The following is a 17,545-nucleotide window of genomic DNA, read 5'->3' as shown; positions in this document are numbered from 1 at the left end:
GGAAGAGGAAGAAGAAGAAGAAGAAGAAGAAGAAGAAGAAGAAGAAGAAGAAGAAGAAGAAGAAGAAGAAGAAGAAGAAGAAGAAGAAGAAAAATGATGACAGGGGGATCGAAAGCAAAATGCAATTTCATGGTACTGAATTCTAATGAGCAGAGTAATTGGCGTTATTCCCGATTACAACAAAGAAGCTAAAAATGTTACCCATCCATACTACAACTGATCCAGGGTCCTGTCGCACAAAACTTACCATTGATGGTAACTTTGCCATCAATGGTAACTACCATGGAAACCTTGATTTTGATTGGCTGTTGAGCCCTGTTACCATGGTAGTTGCCATTGATGGCAAAGTTACCATCAAACAATGGTAAGTTTTATGCAACGGGATCCAGATCATTATTTGGAAGAAGAAAAAAAAAGACACAAAACTTCTTTTTCTAAGTTCACCAATGATGATGATTGGATAAACTGTTGATTTCACCTCCAAAATATTTCTTCCCAGACTTCTTCAAAATAAAAGAATAAAACAAGACAAACCCCAATCCAGTCCCAAAGAAACAATAGCAAAGCCATCACAACTTCCCTGCACGATATTATCTTCAAACGATGACAGTCAATGTTAATATAACACAAAAAATTGAGCAATTTCAATCACAGCTATGTAAATAGACATGCCCTTGATAATTGAGTTCATTTGATAGCCAGAGTGTAGCTGGGAACAGCAGAAACCGTCTGTTTGGAGCCAGAAGGCTGTTAACTAAGGTAATAACACAGAGTTAATGCCCTTTTGGTTACAAACAGATGACATCCCATGCGGCACCTTTATGTTCATCATTGATTCCATCGTCTTTAGTAACATATGCGACACAAAATTACCGCATACTTGCCCTTTTGACTGAAATACTACTTCAAATGTACAATAATGAAATAATCATGAAGCATTTGGGTTTTGATTTGAAAGAGGAACTATCCCTGGAAACGTCTATAATTGAAAGAGGTAGCGAACTATATGGAAGAAAGTTCATGTCCACTTTCGATGAGAGGGATAAGATTCATACTTGAACCATAGTCTTGTAAATAAAATCACAACTATTGAGAGGAAAAAGACATGACAGCCTAAGGCCCCATATTTACTTTTCTCAATTGAAAGAATGCCCAGTTTTGGCAGAACACATACATATTGTCCATGAATTCTTTTATTTTACAGAACTGATGTGCAGGGACATTGCTAGATTTTTCTGTCAGAAAATCAAAAATGTTAACATCCTTGTAAGTAGATAGCAAACATTTCCTTTCTTTCAATTTTCCCCTTTTCGCCTTGTTGGAAGTTTTCAGCCAATCTGTGGGCCATTCTTTTATTCCACCCCGTGAAAAATGGTACATAAATATAGCAGTGCCCATGCAAATACATAAAGCGGTACTGCAGGTATGAATATTCAGCATCGAGAACAGAGATATGCAAATCTGGTATGAATATTCAGCATCAAGAACAAAGTTATGCAAATCTTCACGTGCATACAAAAGTACATAACAGAAGTCTTTGCTTATTTTGGCAGTGCAAGTAGTATTACATGTATAAGCCATAAGCTTATGAATTGTATGAATGTGAGACGAATCTACAAGGTTAATTAAATATTGTAATACCATTTCAACTGAGTAACTCATTGTTCAAAACCGATACCATTTCAACATATTGATAAGAACTGTTTGCTGCTGACTGAATTGCCAATTCGAGTTGTTTTAAATTTTTGTTCTTTACATGTATTTTTTTTTATTCCATGAAATAGTCAGAATGGCAAATGGGTAGTAACAAAAGAAGAAGAAGAACCTTACAGCAGTTATCATAACTTTTCATCGATATAATGTTTTGTGAGGGCCCAAGCCTTGATGCAGTCCCATGCAAGTGCATGAATCTTTATGGACAATAGACCTCCTACATGGTTCTATCAAGATGGCATCTTTGCCTACAGGAATCTGCTGGTGATATGGATAAAAGACAAATAGAATTCTAGTTTTCCTTGCTCGATTTATCACTCTTTTTCCTCTTTCTTTTCGGTTCCTGGCTTCCCATCATGGCCATCTGTTTCTTCGTCAAAATTTTCTTGGGATCAACCGTTATCTTGACCTTGCCTAGTTTGACCGAATCGCTGGACGTTCCAACGTAGTCTGACGTCGATGACATACTCGAGGACGTGCTCAATGACGGACTCGATGTCGTTGATGCAGATTTAGCCGGCGATAGATTGGGGATGGATTTGGTAGGTGTTCGCGTTCGTTTCCGCGATTTCGATTTGAGGGATTCGTCGATGATGAGATTAGGTTCAACGTCGTCGTCGACATCGCCACCGTCGTGCTTCGTAAGCGGTCGGTCACCTTCTCTCTCGAGGACGGGTGGTGAAAGCGGTGATTGGGCCGGTGGTGTGCTGTCACTGGTAGTACTGCTTAATACAGGGGTAGGGCTTCGAGGTTCGGTTTTGACCGTGGAGTCCGCGTCACAGGTTTGCGCTTGTTTCTGCTGGCGTTCCAGCTCCTGCTGTTGAAGTCGTGACCGAATCGTCAATATGGTATTGGCGACTTCATGCTCCTGCTCGCTGTCAACTGAGTCCAGCTTTCGTTCGTACCGGTTGCCGAGGATCGCGTCGCTGTTCTTGTACTGCAGCGAAAGCATCCTGGCACGGAGCTCGTTCTCACTCTCGGATGTGGCTGTTGTCGCCGGCACGGGTGATCGACTCAATACTTCTGCACCACTATTTTTCGTAGCCACTGCCGCAATGTCCGGTGCGATAAGTGCGGACGATATGAGTGCAGCTTCCATCGCGCTGTGCTCCGAAAATGATAAAGAAGAAGTCGGCTCTTTGTCATCGACCTTCCGGGGCGGAGTCTTTACTTTGGGAGCTATCGGGACACCACCCTGAGGGATTTTCTTGTCTATCGCTTTAGGATTGTCCGCTTTTAAGGGTACAGTTCTTAAATGTCCATTCACATTGATGACTAGTTGATGAGTGTACGAGTCTGATGGACTAATTGACATGACTAGTTTGCCGTCCTTTTCAATAGGTTTATTGACAGGTTTCTGATTGCCTTCACTCTTGGATTGAGCCTCGGTTTTGGTGGCAGGCTGGGGAGATGTAATTTCAATCTTTGGTACGACATCAGGAGTTGATTTTACCTTGGACCCAGTGGATTGTTGGGTCACCTCTTTGGTTCGTGGTATAACAGCATAATGGTATTTCTCATCTTCTCCTATCTTAACTGATCTCTTGTCCACCTCAGCAACCGCAACCCTTGTTCCTTGAGAGTCTGAAACTGCTTTGGTTGCGGGATGGCCACCACTTATCCGGTCCTCTTTCTCCTCTACCCCCGCCGGCACTGGGATAACGACCATCTTCTCGTTGCCTGTCTGCTGTTCGGGAGAGGTGTCTTCAGCCAGCTTCCTCTGATGCGATTCACCCCTGCGCTCGTTGACAACCTTGCGGTACTGGATCGAATGACGCAACTTCTCCTGCGTCTGTTTGTGAATTGCCCGCTGCCCGTCCGGGGACTTCGCGTCTGGACGCGTCACCGATCGCGTCACCGTGTATACCTCGTTCGCTGGTCCCTTCAGTCGTTCCGTAGTCATAGTGGTGACCGTTGAAGGCAGTTTGGATTGAGTGGAAGCGGCTGCTGCTGCTGCGGCGGCTGCAGCTAAAGCCGAAGCAGTGGGTGGAGGGCGTATGAGGTAGGCATCATTGAGAGGCATGGGGAGGGTTGGGGGCGCTGTGCTCGGAGAGGAGGTATCGTTCGGCTGTGGACTACCAGCTCCCAAACCACGAAGTAGACTCGACATCTGAAAAGTAGAAACAAAGATTTTTATACTCTCATCCTGTAATCCAGTATTAAATTTAAAAATTTGAGGAGAGGAATGTAACAGCAGAAAGCTTTTCTAAGAGAAGGGACAGAAAAGATATGGAAAATGAACATGAAAATTTAAAGAACACATAAAAGATTACAAAGACTTTTGAGAAATCAACTTATAGGTAATCTAAATACCCTTTTGTACATCCCATAGTATTAATTTCATAGCATTTTATAATACATCATCCCTACATTTGATTTTCTATAGGTGTTTCCCTTGAAAATGGTTTCTCATGAAACATGTACTAAAAGAACCTGTACATAAAGACCACCTGCCTAGAAAATATTGCTAATATCTTCTATGCATGATCTAAAATAAAATAAAATACCTGCTGAAAAATGGGCTTCTCAAAATGGTTCATGACCTTTAAAGCCACACTACTTGTAGCTACTTGCATTCTCTATATAACAAACAATGCCTAATCGGTGACCCTTGGTCCCCCATGATCCTCTTTTTCTTATGTTATTTGAGAGCTGAGTTGATGGGATAACCACCTGTCCAGTGACCTTGTAGGGAGGTCTAATCCTTCCTGGCAAAACTAGTGCAGATGGGCTTTAAAGTCCTACTCACATTTTTATCGGTAGTGATAGTGGCCGGTGTATCCCACTGGGTGTTCTTGAGGCTCATGTCGGCTCCGTAATGGACGAGGATCTTCACGATGTCCGTGTAGCCGCGCCCGGTGGCGACGTGGAGGACGGTGTTACCAGAGTACGACTGGACGTTGACCTCGGCTCCAGAGCTGAGCATCTTGTGGACCAGCTTGGTGTCCTGGTTGGTCACGGCGTGGAACAGCGGTGTCCAGCCATTCTTGGAATCCTGCCAAAGTTAAAGACAAATATGAGTTGTGGTTAAGAGGTTTCCGTGCCTTTATATGGACTAACAAGTCTGTCGACACGTACAGAAGAAGAAGAAGAAGAAGACTCTCAGTTCAAGGGTTGAGGATTCGAATCCCAGCCAAGTACTAATGGTCTTTGGCAAGAATCTTTAACTGTGGAGGAGGTAGACTTAACCCAAAGAAGAAGAAGGCATTACTCCATATTTGCCACTCTCCATCCAGGGTACCTGGTCATTTCTGTGGTAATAATAGGGACTTTTAGATTTGCGTGGACTGATACGTGTGACGCCCATTCAAGGAAGTGCATTAAAAGGACGTCGATCGTAGCATAGAGTCAGACCTATTGTCTTCGTGCGAATCTAAAAGTCCCTAGTAATTGGAAGGTTCATTCAGTTGACTCTCAATCCGAGGGTTGAGGGTTCCAATCCCGGCCCAGTACTAACATCCTTTGGCAAGGCATTACTCCACACTTGCCACTCTCCACACAGGGGTAAATGGGTACCTGGTAATTTTGGGGGTAATAAGAAATGGAGGGTCTTTTGGAAGAACAGCATTGAAGCTGATGAGGCTTCCCTGGGTAAATAAAATTATTATCATTACTAAAACCTGTGGCATAATAACTTGCCTTAAAGCTTATCTGCCATAGTTTACAGGAGGGATTAGAGCGCCCTGCAAGGTCACTGGACAGGTGGTTATCTCATCAACTCAGCTCTCAGTTAACATAAGAAAAAGAGGATCATGGGGGACCAATGGTCACCGATTAGGCATTGTTTGTTATATAGAGGGCGCAAGTAGCTACAAGTAGTGCAGTGGGCCTTTAAAACACAACTAAACAAATTAAATTCATGTGAGTTGGCATATGCTGATGCTGATTTATTGACAATCAAGTTGCATTTGTTTCATTAGTCTTATGAAATCTGAAACAAACTGATATAGCAATTCAGATTGGACACGCTGAGATGAAATTCTTCAAGAGCACATGAATTTAAACAGAGGGAAGCAAGTCTCTTGAGAAAAAAAAATGTTCTGAAATCAATCATTTTATGTGATTTGATGTCTATTTATGAAATTGAGATACATCATTCATACCTTAGAGTTGAGATCGGCCCCTTTCTCAAGTAACATGGTGACCAGTGTAGGGTTGCCCACCATGGCTGCCAGATGGAGAGGAGTGTACCCTGGTAGGAAAAAAAGAAGAAAAGAAGTCATATTATGGTTTCTCATCTTACAACTGTGATTTTTATTTTCATAATCAGAAATAGTCTTTCAAAGAGAGAGCGAGAAAAAAAGGGGGGGTGGGGAGGTGCACAGGCCAGCTTAGGCTGAAAGCTTCAGTCTCTGATATCAATGGTTGTTCCGCAGAGACTATATCTGGCTCCACTGACTGCCTCTTTACATAGGGGGGGGGGGGGGGGGGGGGGGGTTGACAAATGTCAGTTTTATTAAAGAATTACCCATACCAGACACTTATTTCTGGCCAGCTATGCCCTTCTCCCTTTTACAAGCCGATCACCTGTCTGATTATCAAAATATTTATGAATGGAAATCAAAATTTAAACATTTGTTTTCCTAACGGTTTTTATTACACTACAGTCATTTAGGGAAATGAGTATGGTTAAAACCGATCACTCAAAGATGTTTACTTTTTTGAGGCACTTCATGATCCTTTTGAAGTGCAATTTTTTTAGGGCTTCAATATTACACATTATCACAGACAATGATAACACATAGGGCCGTGTATCTCAGATTTAACATTGTTAAACGATGCCTTTAAATCTGTCAGTAAAGGTGACATACCTTCATAGTTTCTGATGTTAAGGTTGACTTCCACCTGTGAGTATCGCAGTATGGCGCCCAAACAGCTTGGTGTACTGCTCTTACACGTGTGATGCGCCGCCGTCTGACCGTTACGATCCGCTTCATTCGGGTTAGAACTGGCTTCAACCAGTAATCGGATGACGTCAGAGTCCTTCATGATGCAAGCCAGATGAAGAGGTGTCTGAGGAATAGAAGAAAAAAAAAAAAATAATAATAATATATAATAATAATAATATCAATGATTACCCGGTATTTAAAAAAAAAATAATGATAATGATAGTAATAATAATAATATTATGTGATGCGCTTTATAGTTTACCCCATTCCTAGGATTCATATATGCATATGTTATTAAAACAGAATGATGTGTGCATCCTACCAGGTACCAACATTTACACCCGGGTAGAGAGAAGCGATACAAATAAAATTCCCTTGAAAGCAATCGAAATAAAAGGTCCTACAAAGTGACCCTAAGATAACAAATCAAGTACTCAAAATAATAAAAACGAGATGGAGTGGTGATACAGGATGAAAGGGGAAGGAAAGGTGGCCCGTTGTCAAAGTATTCATATTAATTTTTTCTGTTTATCCAATATTTTTTTTTAAATGAAGCGATAAACATGAGTTCTAGATAAGCTTTTACCTGTTGCATGAAGTTGAAGATATCAACCGACTTGCCGGCTAACCGAACCAGCTCAATCAACCGCCGGATCAGACCCATATCCGGCTTGTCTTGAACAATGGCGATGTGGAGCGCACTGTGAAAAGTTAAAATAACGATCAATCAAATACATGTATGACCAAACAATCGTATCATTATTAAAACATACAGTCTTTCGAAAAATCAACTCAACTGGCAATTGTAACCTTTTTCTAATACATATGTTCAGATTGGGTGATCACTGAACTGAAAATATGTTTTGATTTCACTTCTGCGTAGGTAATACGTCATTGTAACGCTCGCGTTATAAATGAAATCAATGTTAATAATACCAATTATATAACCATAATAATATTGGTGATGATAATATTAATAATAACAACAACAATAATAATAGTACTAACAATAACAATAATAATAATAACAATTACTATAAGGTTACGCCATCTGAATGGTTAAAACCAATCGTGCATCATAATCAATCAAATATGTCATAGAAACAGCCAATCAGAATCGAGCGCTAAAAGAAACAAACCTAAAACACTTAACGAAAGTCGCACTCGAAATCTTATACCAGATCGGCCAAGAGAAAGGAAAAGTAATGCGTGTATTTCTCCCACAGATTGTAACTGTATTTGTCCATCGGGACGGGGCATTGTATAATATAAAAGTTCCATATATTTCGAATAAATACAAATAAACTGGCGATATAATATGTGAAACCTTTCTTCTATGATACAATTAAAGATATGCTTAAGTTCTGGTAATGATAAAAACTAGATTCTCACAGAATCCACGAAACGTACAACTGAATGTTCAAGATTACAAAAAAATGACATGTGCCAAACGATTTTGGAAGAAAATGCATAGGGGCTAAGTAATGAGAATAGAAAGATAAGGAAATCAAGGTAAGTAGGCCCGACACTAAGTGCAAATGAAACTTGTGGTTTTTATTGAAGATGATTTCCAGCAAGTTGTTGTGGGGCTGTTTTTATTTGACTGGTTCAAACCATAGACGTACAATCAATCTACTGCAGGTTAAACAATCCAGAATGATTTATAGCCATGTTCTCTTGACATACGGTGCCCATACCAGAGCTCAAGGTTAGCTTTAAAGTCAAGAGAGTTTATACATGTACATGTATGTCAACATTGTTAACCTACTGACACAAAACGAAACGAATCATCAAGGTTTTGTAATATATGATCTACGATGAAAGCCAGTAAAAATAACAAGCACCTTGCGGTCTTGTTAAGCCTATTCATGTGTTGCTCCAATGTCTGTGGTTTTAAGATCCTGGTTCGGCGCATTTCCTGGGAACTGTTTCACAAGACTTATCATCTATGACCAATGACAGTTTTGTTATAAGCTACAGAAATCCTTGCTTCTGATTGGTTATCAGCAGATTTTTCATTGAAAAAAGGCTTTGTGAAACGGGTCCCAGGTCTTATTCAAGCCATAGGCCTACCCTAAATCTGATCGGTGTACTGTAGTAGAATCATAGACGTAATATTACGTCTATGGTAGAATTAACTGCTTAATAACTGGGTGCTAAAAAACTCGGGCTAAAAACCCATTTTGTAATTTTATTTCTAATGAAATGTAGCACTCTTTCTTCAATGGAAGAAACAATTAATTTGTGACGGATCGGTAGCGGAGTTAGTGTTTGAACATGTAAAATGGAATAACCAAATTTCACAGAAAATTGAAAACATTACAATTCTTAAGTATAGTTGAAATTTGGAAGTGTAGTCATACCAGATAAGACCGTTTGTTTTAAAAATAAAGCAATGTAAATGTACATGTTGGACTTACGTTCGAACATCAATTCATGAATATAATATGTAAGAGTCGTTTAAGCACATTGGGACCCTATTGTAGAACACAGTGCAAATTCTTGGATCCTTAATTTCCGGGTATTACCATCTGAAAACAAAGTAAGTACTAGAGGAACTAGAGTTTATTTCTGTGTGACTTTACAACGGGCACTGATATTACGCCACTTGTAATGGAGAAGGTTTTTTATTATTTATGCCTATTCTTTTTTAAACTCTAAATAGCGCAAGATTAAGTATCACGACTTAACTCTGCCCGACTGTTCTTGTCACGGCTACCCCATGTGAACAGTGCAGATGACACGCGCGCCGGTGCGGTAAATATCAAAGTGACGGAGGGGTTTTCCCCTACCCTCAATATCAAGGGTTCCGGAAACTCGAAGTCGATTGATGGAGAATATGATAAGAACATAATTCATCTTGCGCACGGCACACCTTAACCTAGATATCTCAATGCTTAACGCTTCCTGGAGTCAAAAGAGAAACACACTGGAGTAGCTATCCAAGGGGGCACTGGGGCACGCACCCCCCCCCCCCCCCCCCATCGAATGGCCACAAAAGGGGGAAGGGGCAATATAGAAAGATAAAGAATGGTTTGGAGAGAGTAACGGCAACGTGAGGTAACTGGAAAAGATTTCGCAACTTCCCCAAAATTAGAAGACAGAGAGAGAGGGAGCAAGAGAGAAAGAGAGAAAGAGAGAAAGAGAGAGAGAGAGAGAAAGAAAGGGAAGAAAGACATACTCGGAAAGAACGAGAGGGAGAGGTAAAAGGCAACTTAACAAAATGTTCTCTCATATTTCATCCACTTCATATTTCCGGTGCACGCCTTCCCCTCTACATGACACCAACCCCTACTAATAAATGGACCTACGCTATACCACTCCAAACATTTTCACCAGGTCCGTGTTATATGCTTACATATTTATATTGTCGTAAACAATTAATCAAACTACTTCTGCAATATGATATTCTATAGGGTCTAAAAGTAGCTTTTCTTTCTTATTAAACTTTACTTTGATTTGAACATCCTTGATTTTTGTTTAAGGTAAGGTATTCTATATGCCGTATTTGAATTACGCACAAATTAGGGTTAGCCATGTTTCTAAATACCCCTTTAAAACAAATCTAAATCATATATTTTGTTTATTAATAAGAAAAAAAAACACTCCCCCTTTTCTCCCTGTTTCAAGCAAGTTCACAGTAATCCTTCTTACCGAGTATTCATTCTTTCTCTGGACATAACACACATTAGGTTCCAAGCTTACTGGTTGAGTTGTATTATGTTTGGACTGGGACAAGGCTTACAGTCCACAGTGGCGCAGGACCACTGAGACACAGGACCAATGTGACACAGGACCATCGAGACATAGAACATTGACACATTGAAACATAGGACGATTGATACAAAGGAACATTGAGACATTTAGACATATGACCATTGAGACATAGGACCACTGAGACATAGGACCAATTGAGGCACAGGGTAATTGAGATATAAGACATTGAGACATAGGACCATTGTAAAGGACCACTGAGACATAGGACCATTGAGACATAGGACCATTGAGGCACAGGGTCATTGAGATATAAGACATTGAGACATAGGATGATTGTAAAGGACCACTGAGACATAGGACCATTGACACATACATGTATGACCATTGAGGCACAGGGTCATTGAGATATAAGACTTTGAGACATAGGACGAGTGTCAAGGACCACTGAGACATAGGACCTTTGACACATATAACCATTGAGGCATAAGGTCATTGAGATATAAGACATTGAGACACGGGATCATAAAGTCATAGGAAAAATTAGACGAACACATAGGACCAATGAGACATAGGACCTATGGAATACAGGACAATTGAGACATAGGACATTGAGAAAAAGGACCATTGGGGAATTGTGACATAGAACAATTAAACATTGAACATAGGAAACTGAGACCCATGACTTTTGATACATATGACTAATGAGACAAAGGACTATTGATGGAGGACCAATGACATAAAGGACCATTAAGACATAGGTCTAAAGGTAATGTGTCAAGTTATCTTACGTGTCGCCGTCGGAATCCTGCTCGGTGGCGCGCTGGCAGTCGATGGCGATCGATAGACTGACGAACGGATTGACAGGGTACGGTGCCGAGGTTGCAGGAAATCCTGTTGGAAAAAATAAGCAGAAGAGAAAAAATAGAGGCAATTAGGTCAAGGAGAACCCTTAGGATGTATGACATTTATGATACAGTACTTGCATTTAACACAATCACAAACTCTTCAAGAAATTAACTAAGGGTGTTGCGGGTGGAAATCTTGTTCAAATTACGTCATAATATGCTCGCGCATTTCACTAGGTAGACAAGCCTATTGAAATTGTTTTTTTGAAGTCTTTGCAATAGTTTCATTTGTTTCATTAATACAAATGACTTAATACATTATTATGTGAACGCTTACAAACACAGGTGATGTAGCTATATTCATGCAATTACTTTTGCAAGCATAAGGGGAACACGAAATACCCTCCGCCCCCCCCCCCCCTCAAAAAAAAAACATTAAATTATATAATTACACATTAAAGAATATTATTGGGGGAACGGGAAGATGAATATTCAATTTTTAAAGTTTAGAAATAAATCCATATTTTACGCTTGGTAAACTAATTTATTCTCCTCCGATTTCCCTTCAATAGTATGCCTTATTAATATACTAATCAAGCGTCTCGATACTGGAACAAATACTACCTGCATACAATCGGATGACGGAAGAGGGGGTTTCCCCTTTTCTACAGCGCGTGCCTGGGACATTGTTGATTACAATAGCACGGTATACGGGCGGATATGCAAAGGAAATGATTAAAAACTGTATGACAAGCGGTTTAGCATTGAGACATCACGAGAGCTTACTTTCCCTGCGTAATAGTTAACCACTATCACGCTAGAGAAATGAAGAATACCCATTGTGTGGATATCTATTTAATGGCCTTTATCTAAAAAAAAAATTGTGTGCGTCATTATGTTCAGATAAATATTATACTCCGTATTAATCCCATCTATTTCAATGTTGTGCGTTCATATTGACCAGCAGAACTTAATCAAATCAATACTATCAACATGTGCATGTAACACATATTATCGACATGTATATTAGCTCGGGAACCACATGCCTTAAGGCAGTGTCAAAGATAAATGCAATGTCGTGAACATGATGACTTTTTTTCTTCTTATCACGTTTTGATTGATCTAATGATCGCGTGTTGTCAGTGTGGGCTTCCTATCATTTCCTCATTCCATTAAAGCTAATAATCTTGAGCTCTGGTATGGCACCGTATGTCGGAGAGAACATGGCTATAACTCATTCTGGATAGTTTATCCTGCAGTAGATTGATTGTTTGAACCAGTAAGATAAAAACAACCTGACAAAAACCTGCCGTCGAAAACATCTTCAGTAATAAAAAACCACGACTCTCACTTGCACATAGTGACCTGTCTTAACTAAGCACATGGTGTCGGGCGAGCCTACCTTAATTTCCTTATCTTTCTATAAGCTCATTACTCAGCCCCTATACATTTTTCTACCAAAATCGTTATGCAAATGTGATTCATTTTTCAATTTTGAACATTCAGTGTAAGTTTGTTGGATTCTGTGATAATTTATTTGCTATCATTACCAGAACTGTTTAGAACACTCTCCTATCGAATGGTAACAGTGAGAATAGAAAGGGGTAACGCGGAAGAGAAGACTGGTAGGATGGAGAGGGGGGGGGGGGGTACAAAGGAGAGACACTTAATAACAGAAAGAGAAAGAAGGCGAAGAAGAGGGAGATGAAGATAAAGAGAGAGAGAGAGAGGGGGGATTGGGAAAAAAAAAAGACGACTAGAAAGGAACACATTGGTATGATGGAGAGGGAGATAGTGATATGAAAGAAAAGGCATTCAATTGGAGATAAAATGAGGAAGAGGGAGAGTGGGAGACAGAGAGAGAGAGAGAGAGAGGGGGGATGCTTGAAAGAGAATACAGCTAGGTAGCATGGATTGGAGAGGGAGGGATGCGAAAGTTGCATTCCACAACAGAAAGAAGGAGAGAGAAGAAGAGGGCGAGGAAAAAGGAGAGCGATAAATTTCTCTGATGAGATCTAAAATAATGAAATTTTTGTCATCAAAGGCATCGAAATTCGAAAAAGAAATGTATCATCGTTTGTGGGTGAGAGCTGTCGAAGTGCCCTTCCATTATACATTATGCTAATTCTGTCGAGTGTTCAATCACCAATGGTTCAATCAACTATAAGCAAATACGTGGTGTGGTGTGTAGTGGGAATTCACCTTAATTGTTGGAAGTAAAATGGATTTTGAACCCATTGGCTAGCTAGCAAACATCCTATTATGTTTGCTTTGGTTTGGATGTTTATTCGCACTTTGGACCATCAAATCACAGGTTTTCCGTTCGTTTGTAGCCCCTCCCCCCTACTCACACACGCACATACACCCCTCTCTTTTTCCCTCTCTCTCTCTCTCTCTCTCTCTCTCTCTTGGCAGGGTGCCACCTAGTCTTAAAGTACAGGCTCCACATTGACACTGGAACATCATTAGCCTTGACTCCAGCCTAACGCTGCTAAGCCAGCCTATGTTACGCAAGTGCGAGGGAAATCCATCGCGTTATTGCTACATCGGAAATACAAGTAACCTCACTAAAATCCCTACGGCATAAAAATGAATGGACTGGCAATGGTGTTTCCTTCAAAATTCCAAGTAAATTGTCATAACATTTATCGTTCGGAAATTCCTTAAATTATACACGTACCAAGGGGATACCAGCACTAATTTTTGGTTAACGTAATAATTGGTTTTCGTTTTCGCATGTAAACGGAAAACTCACATTGAAGATACATGTAGTTTTGGGCCTAGTAGAAAGATGCTTTGTAAGCAACTGGGGACGGCTAAGAAGGGAATACAGGCCTATGACTGTGATGTTTAGAATGATCAAGAATTTAAATAAAAATTCTGGCTCAATTTATCTTAGCCTTAGCAGTGGCCCTAAGTGAAAACACACTCTTATTGTAATAGAGTTGAAAGACTTCAATTTATTGTTAAAAAGCATGTTTGATCTGAAATTATTATGATCATATAGTTGTTGTTTTTTGTGAGGGGGGGGGGCAACCTTTCATGAATTTCGTTTGTATCCGTACGCCTCTATCCGTTTTTGTTGTTACTGTTGTTGATGTTTTGCTTTCTTTCATATAATGGACGTGTAGACATGCATTTCAACAAAAGAATTATCAGTAAGGTGGATGTTTCCTTTAAATCATGTGTATGCGTCACGTGGTGTGATCTTAAAGCAATATAACGATTCCTTTGTAATCTATATATCGCATGCCGGTGGTTAACAGCATAAAAAACGTCTGCACGAAATCCGCTCCGTTGTGTACCACTAAGCTTTGATTGCATGTATGAACTAAAAGCCATTGTGCAATATGAGGAAGACTTATAGACTCGCAAATGAATGAACATGGATATCTACTCTCTCAAAAAAAATCGAGTGATCACTGACGTCACTCCTCTCAAGAGTGAAAATGTAGTGAAAATAGAGTGAACATTCACTCTTTTCTTCTTAGAGACCACTCGAAAATCAATCGATATTCACTCCTAAACAAGTGACCCCTGACGTCACTCCCAAGAAAGTGAAAATAAAGTGAAAATCCACTTTTTTTGGAGAGAGAAAGAGAGTAGTGGCGGATCCATAAGGAATGGGTCGCACATGCCCCGAAGCCCCCCCCCCCCCAATGGGCTTCGATGGCAAATACCATCGAATTTCGGAAAAGGAAGGAGAGAAAGAGAAAAGAGAGAGCAGGAAATCATCGTCAAATATGACAACACGACCCACGTCCACACCCTCACATCATCCATTCTTGTTCTTTCGCAACCCCACCCCAGGACAAAAAATGTGAAGCACCCCCCCCCCCCCACCCCAACCCAAATGCCCGTGAGCCCCACCAATGTCTCGAATCACTCTACGTCATTGCATGTAGACGAACCCAAAATGACGAACCCAAAATGGAAATGCTTTTATCTTCTTTCATGTCTAGAAATGACAGCGTGCATCGGGTAAAATGGCGGAAACTCGGTTGAGAGAAACCTATCCTTTTTATTGGAAAAGGGTGACTAAAAATCGCAAACTTTTGGGTTGGTTTCCTTGTTGGTTTTACACTTAAAGCGACCGTAGGTTCAGAATGGATTGTATCAAATCGGAGATGTTAATAATGAATGTGATGCATGAAAGACGGAGAAGTTTTTAAAAGCGTCCTCTTTTTCTCACGAAACAATCATTGTGTACATGTGCACCCACGTTATTTTTATATGGTTCATAAAATGGGATGGGCATCAAACAAATGGGACAAATACAAACGAAGGGATAAAGGGGATACATAAATAGAGAGAGTTTGAATCTTAACAGTCTTCAGTCTTTAAAAGACGATTTCTGACTTCAAAACCATCGGCTACGATGATACACGTATAACGCAATGGTGTGCAGTGCTATGCAGTTTAGCACACGGCTAGACATTTAAACGGTCGTTTCTACATTGTGCTGAAGGGGAATCCCCGTATGCGTCGATACACAACACACTCGTACACCTCCCTGCACTAGGCACACACACACACACAAACGTTTATAATACATGCACTGGCTGGCGCACTGGCCGTACCCAAGGCATAAGATATCGAATGAGCATACAGCCGAAACAGCCCTCTGTATAGGGTTATAAAGGTCAACTACAGCCTACAGGAAGTATATTGTGAACTGTTTTCAATTCAGTAAACAAACATAATGTAACCATGTAAATTTACTTTTGATAAGAAAACCAATACAATCACGGATGAGGACAGACGAAGAGAAGAAAACCAGAGCGATTTACGAGTCATAATATAGATGTATGATCATGATGAATAAGACAGTATATCTAAACCTACGTGTATAAAATCGTTCGTGTAGGCCTACGTAAGTCGTTTGTTATCATTACAGCGCCCGACTGTATTACAGTAATGAATCGTGAATCATTTTCAGAGCGTTTTCAACTCAATGAACATTAAACTCCTTCACACAGTTAACATTTATAAGTAAAGAAATACCATTATGTAGTACGAAAAACCCGTAAATCGTCAAACCCCCCTCCCCGTTGTACAACAATGCATCTCGAGCCATTTAAATTATTCTAAGAGAGTGGCCCTTCTTTTTTTCTACACTCGGTTTGGTTAGGAAAGACGCTATTTGTAATGTCTATTTTTTTTCCGTGGGAACAAATCTTCCTCTCTACACTAAAGTCAATAAAGGTGCCGATTAAGCAGGTCATGTATATTTTAGGATAGTATTCATAATGACGATGTCGAACCATATTCTAAAAAGCACATTGTGCAATAATTCTGCAGACTGCAAAGTCATGTATAAATTAAACGTATCCGACGAGTTTGTTTGCCCGCCGTCACCTTGTTTCTTTGTTAAAAAGTGTATTTAATATAAGAGACTTACAATCATCGCCATACATGATATGGTCAATTTCAAGCGTTATGGAATGATATTTACAGAGAATTTTCGATTAAGAGCAAAGAATATTATAGCCATTTCAATAAAAATCTTCAAATTAATGATATAACATATTAACTAACATGGGGTACTTTCAAAACAATTGAGTTCCTATCGACTTCATCAATTTTTTGAAATATTGAAATTTACATAGCTTTGTAAATTGTATACGGAATGTCCCCAAAATGACCTTCTTTGTTTTGTCGTTGTATATATTATACTGTAGACCGGTGTAATAACAATTTTGTGTATTCATATGTCCCCAAAATGACCTTCTTTGTTTTGTCGTTGTAGATATTATACTGTAGACCGGTGTAATAACAATTTTGTGTATTCAAATTGTATGCATATGTCCCAAAAATGACCTTCTTTGTTTTGCCGTTGTATTTATATTATGATATAGACCAGCGTACTAACATATTCACATTATATGGATACTTTTTAATCAAAGGTTGTTCTTGACAACCCAAAGGCTTGCCCGACATAGCACTAAATAATGTATGCATATTTGATTCCAACTATTGTAGTTCATTCATTAATAACAGGTAAATGGAATACATCGTCACTATAGGTTCCCAGGAAAGAAACATCCATACATGTTTAATAGGCCTATGTTAGTAACCCGCTCTATTGCGATCAATATAGCATGTTGAAGTATCAACAGAATGATAAGTGTTGACAGCTGGTCATACCAGCAGTCCCTGTATGGAGAGCCCCAACATAGGCGAATCAAATCGGTTCGCTGCTGCTCAGATGATGGTACGTATCACCAATCAGTTTATATTTAAAAAATAAAAGGAACTAAACATTTCTAAGACATGTAACATAAGAAGTTTGAGTGGCACACAAGGTAATATTATGAAAGTGCTATACATGTATCTTTGATTGTATTGCCTTTAATATCTCTAGCATAACAGTACACAGTG

The 17,545-nt window shown here is 39.8% G+C and overlaps 1 protein-coding gene across 1 annotated transcript in view; it reads right to left on the bottom strand.

Annotated features, from left to right (window-relative positions):
* Nucleotides 1–501: 501 nt before the first annotated feature.
* LOC763122 (serine-rich adhesin for platelets) overlaps nucleotides 502–17,545 on the bottom strand; it is a 21,857-nt gene continuing 4,813 nt past the window's right edge. Inside the window, exons 2-7 of the mRNA XM_030977740.1 lie at nucleotides 11,108–11,210; nucleotides 7,189–7,303; nucleotides 6,525–6,726; nucleotides 5,817–5,905; nucleotides 4,463–4,708; nucleotides 502–3,823 (exon numbers count right to left, since the gene is read on the bottom strand). Coding sequence (XP_030833600.1) covers nucleotides 2,006–3,823; nucleotides 4,463–4,708; nucleotides 5,817–5,905; nucleotides 6,525–6,726; nucleotides 7,189–7,303; nucleotides 11,108–11,210 — 2,573 coding nt within the window. The 3' untranslated portion in view covers nucleotides 502–2,005. The remainder of the gene's footprint in view (nucleotides 3,824–4,462; nucleotides 4,709–5,816; nucleotides 5,906–6,524; nucleotides 6,727–7,188; nucleotides 7,304–11,107; nucleotides 11,211–17,545) is intronic.

The sequence above is a fragment of the Strongylocentrotus purpuratus genome, unplaced genomic scaffold, assembly GCF_000002235.5.
Source record: "Strongylocentrotus purpuratus isolate Spur 01 unplaced genomic scaffold, Spur_5.0 spur5_scaffold_1, whole genome shotgun sequence".
Classification (NCBI taxonomy): Eukaryota; Metazoa; Echinodermata; class Echinoidea; order Camarodonta; family Strongylocentrotidae; genus Strongylocentrotus; species Strongylocentrotus purpuratus.
This window is presented reverse-complemented; position numbering and strand designations above follow the sequence as displayed.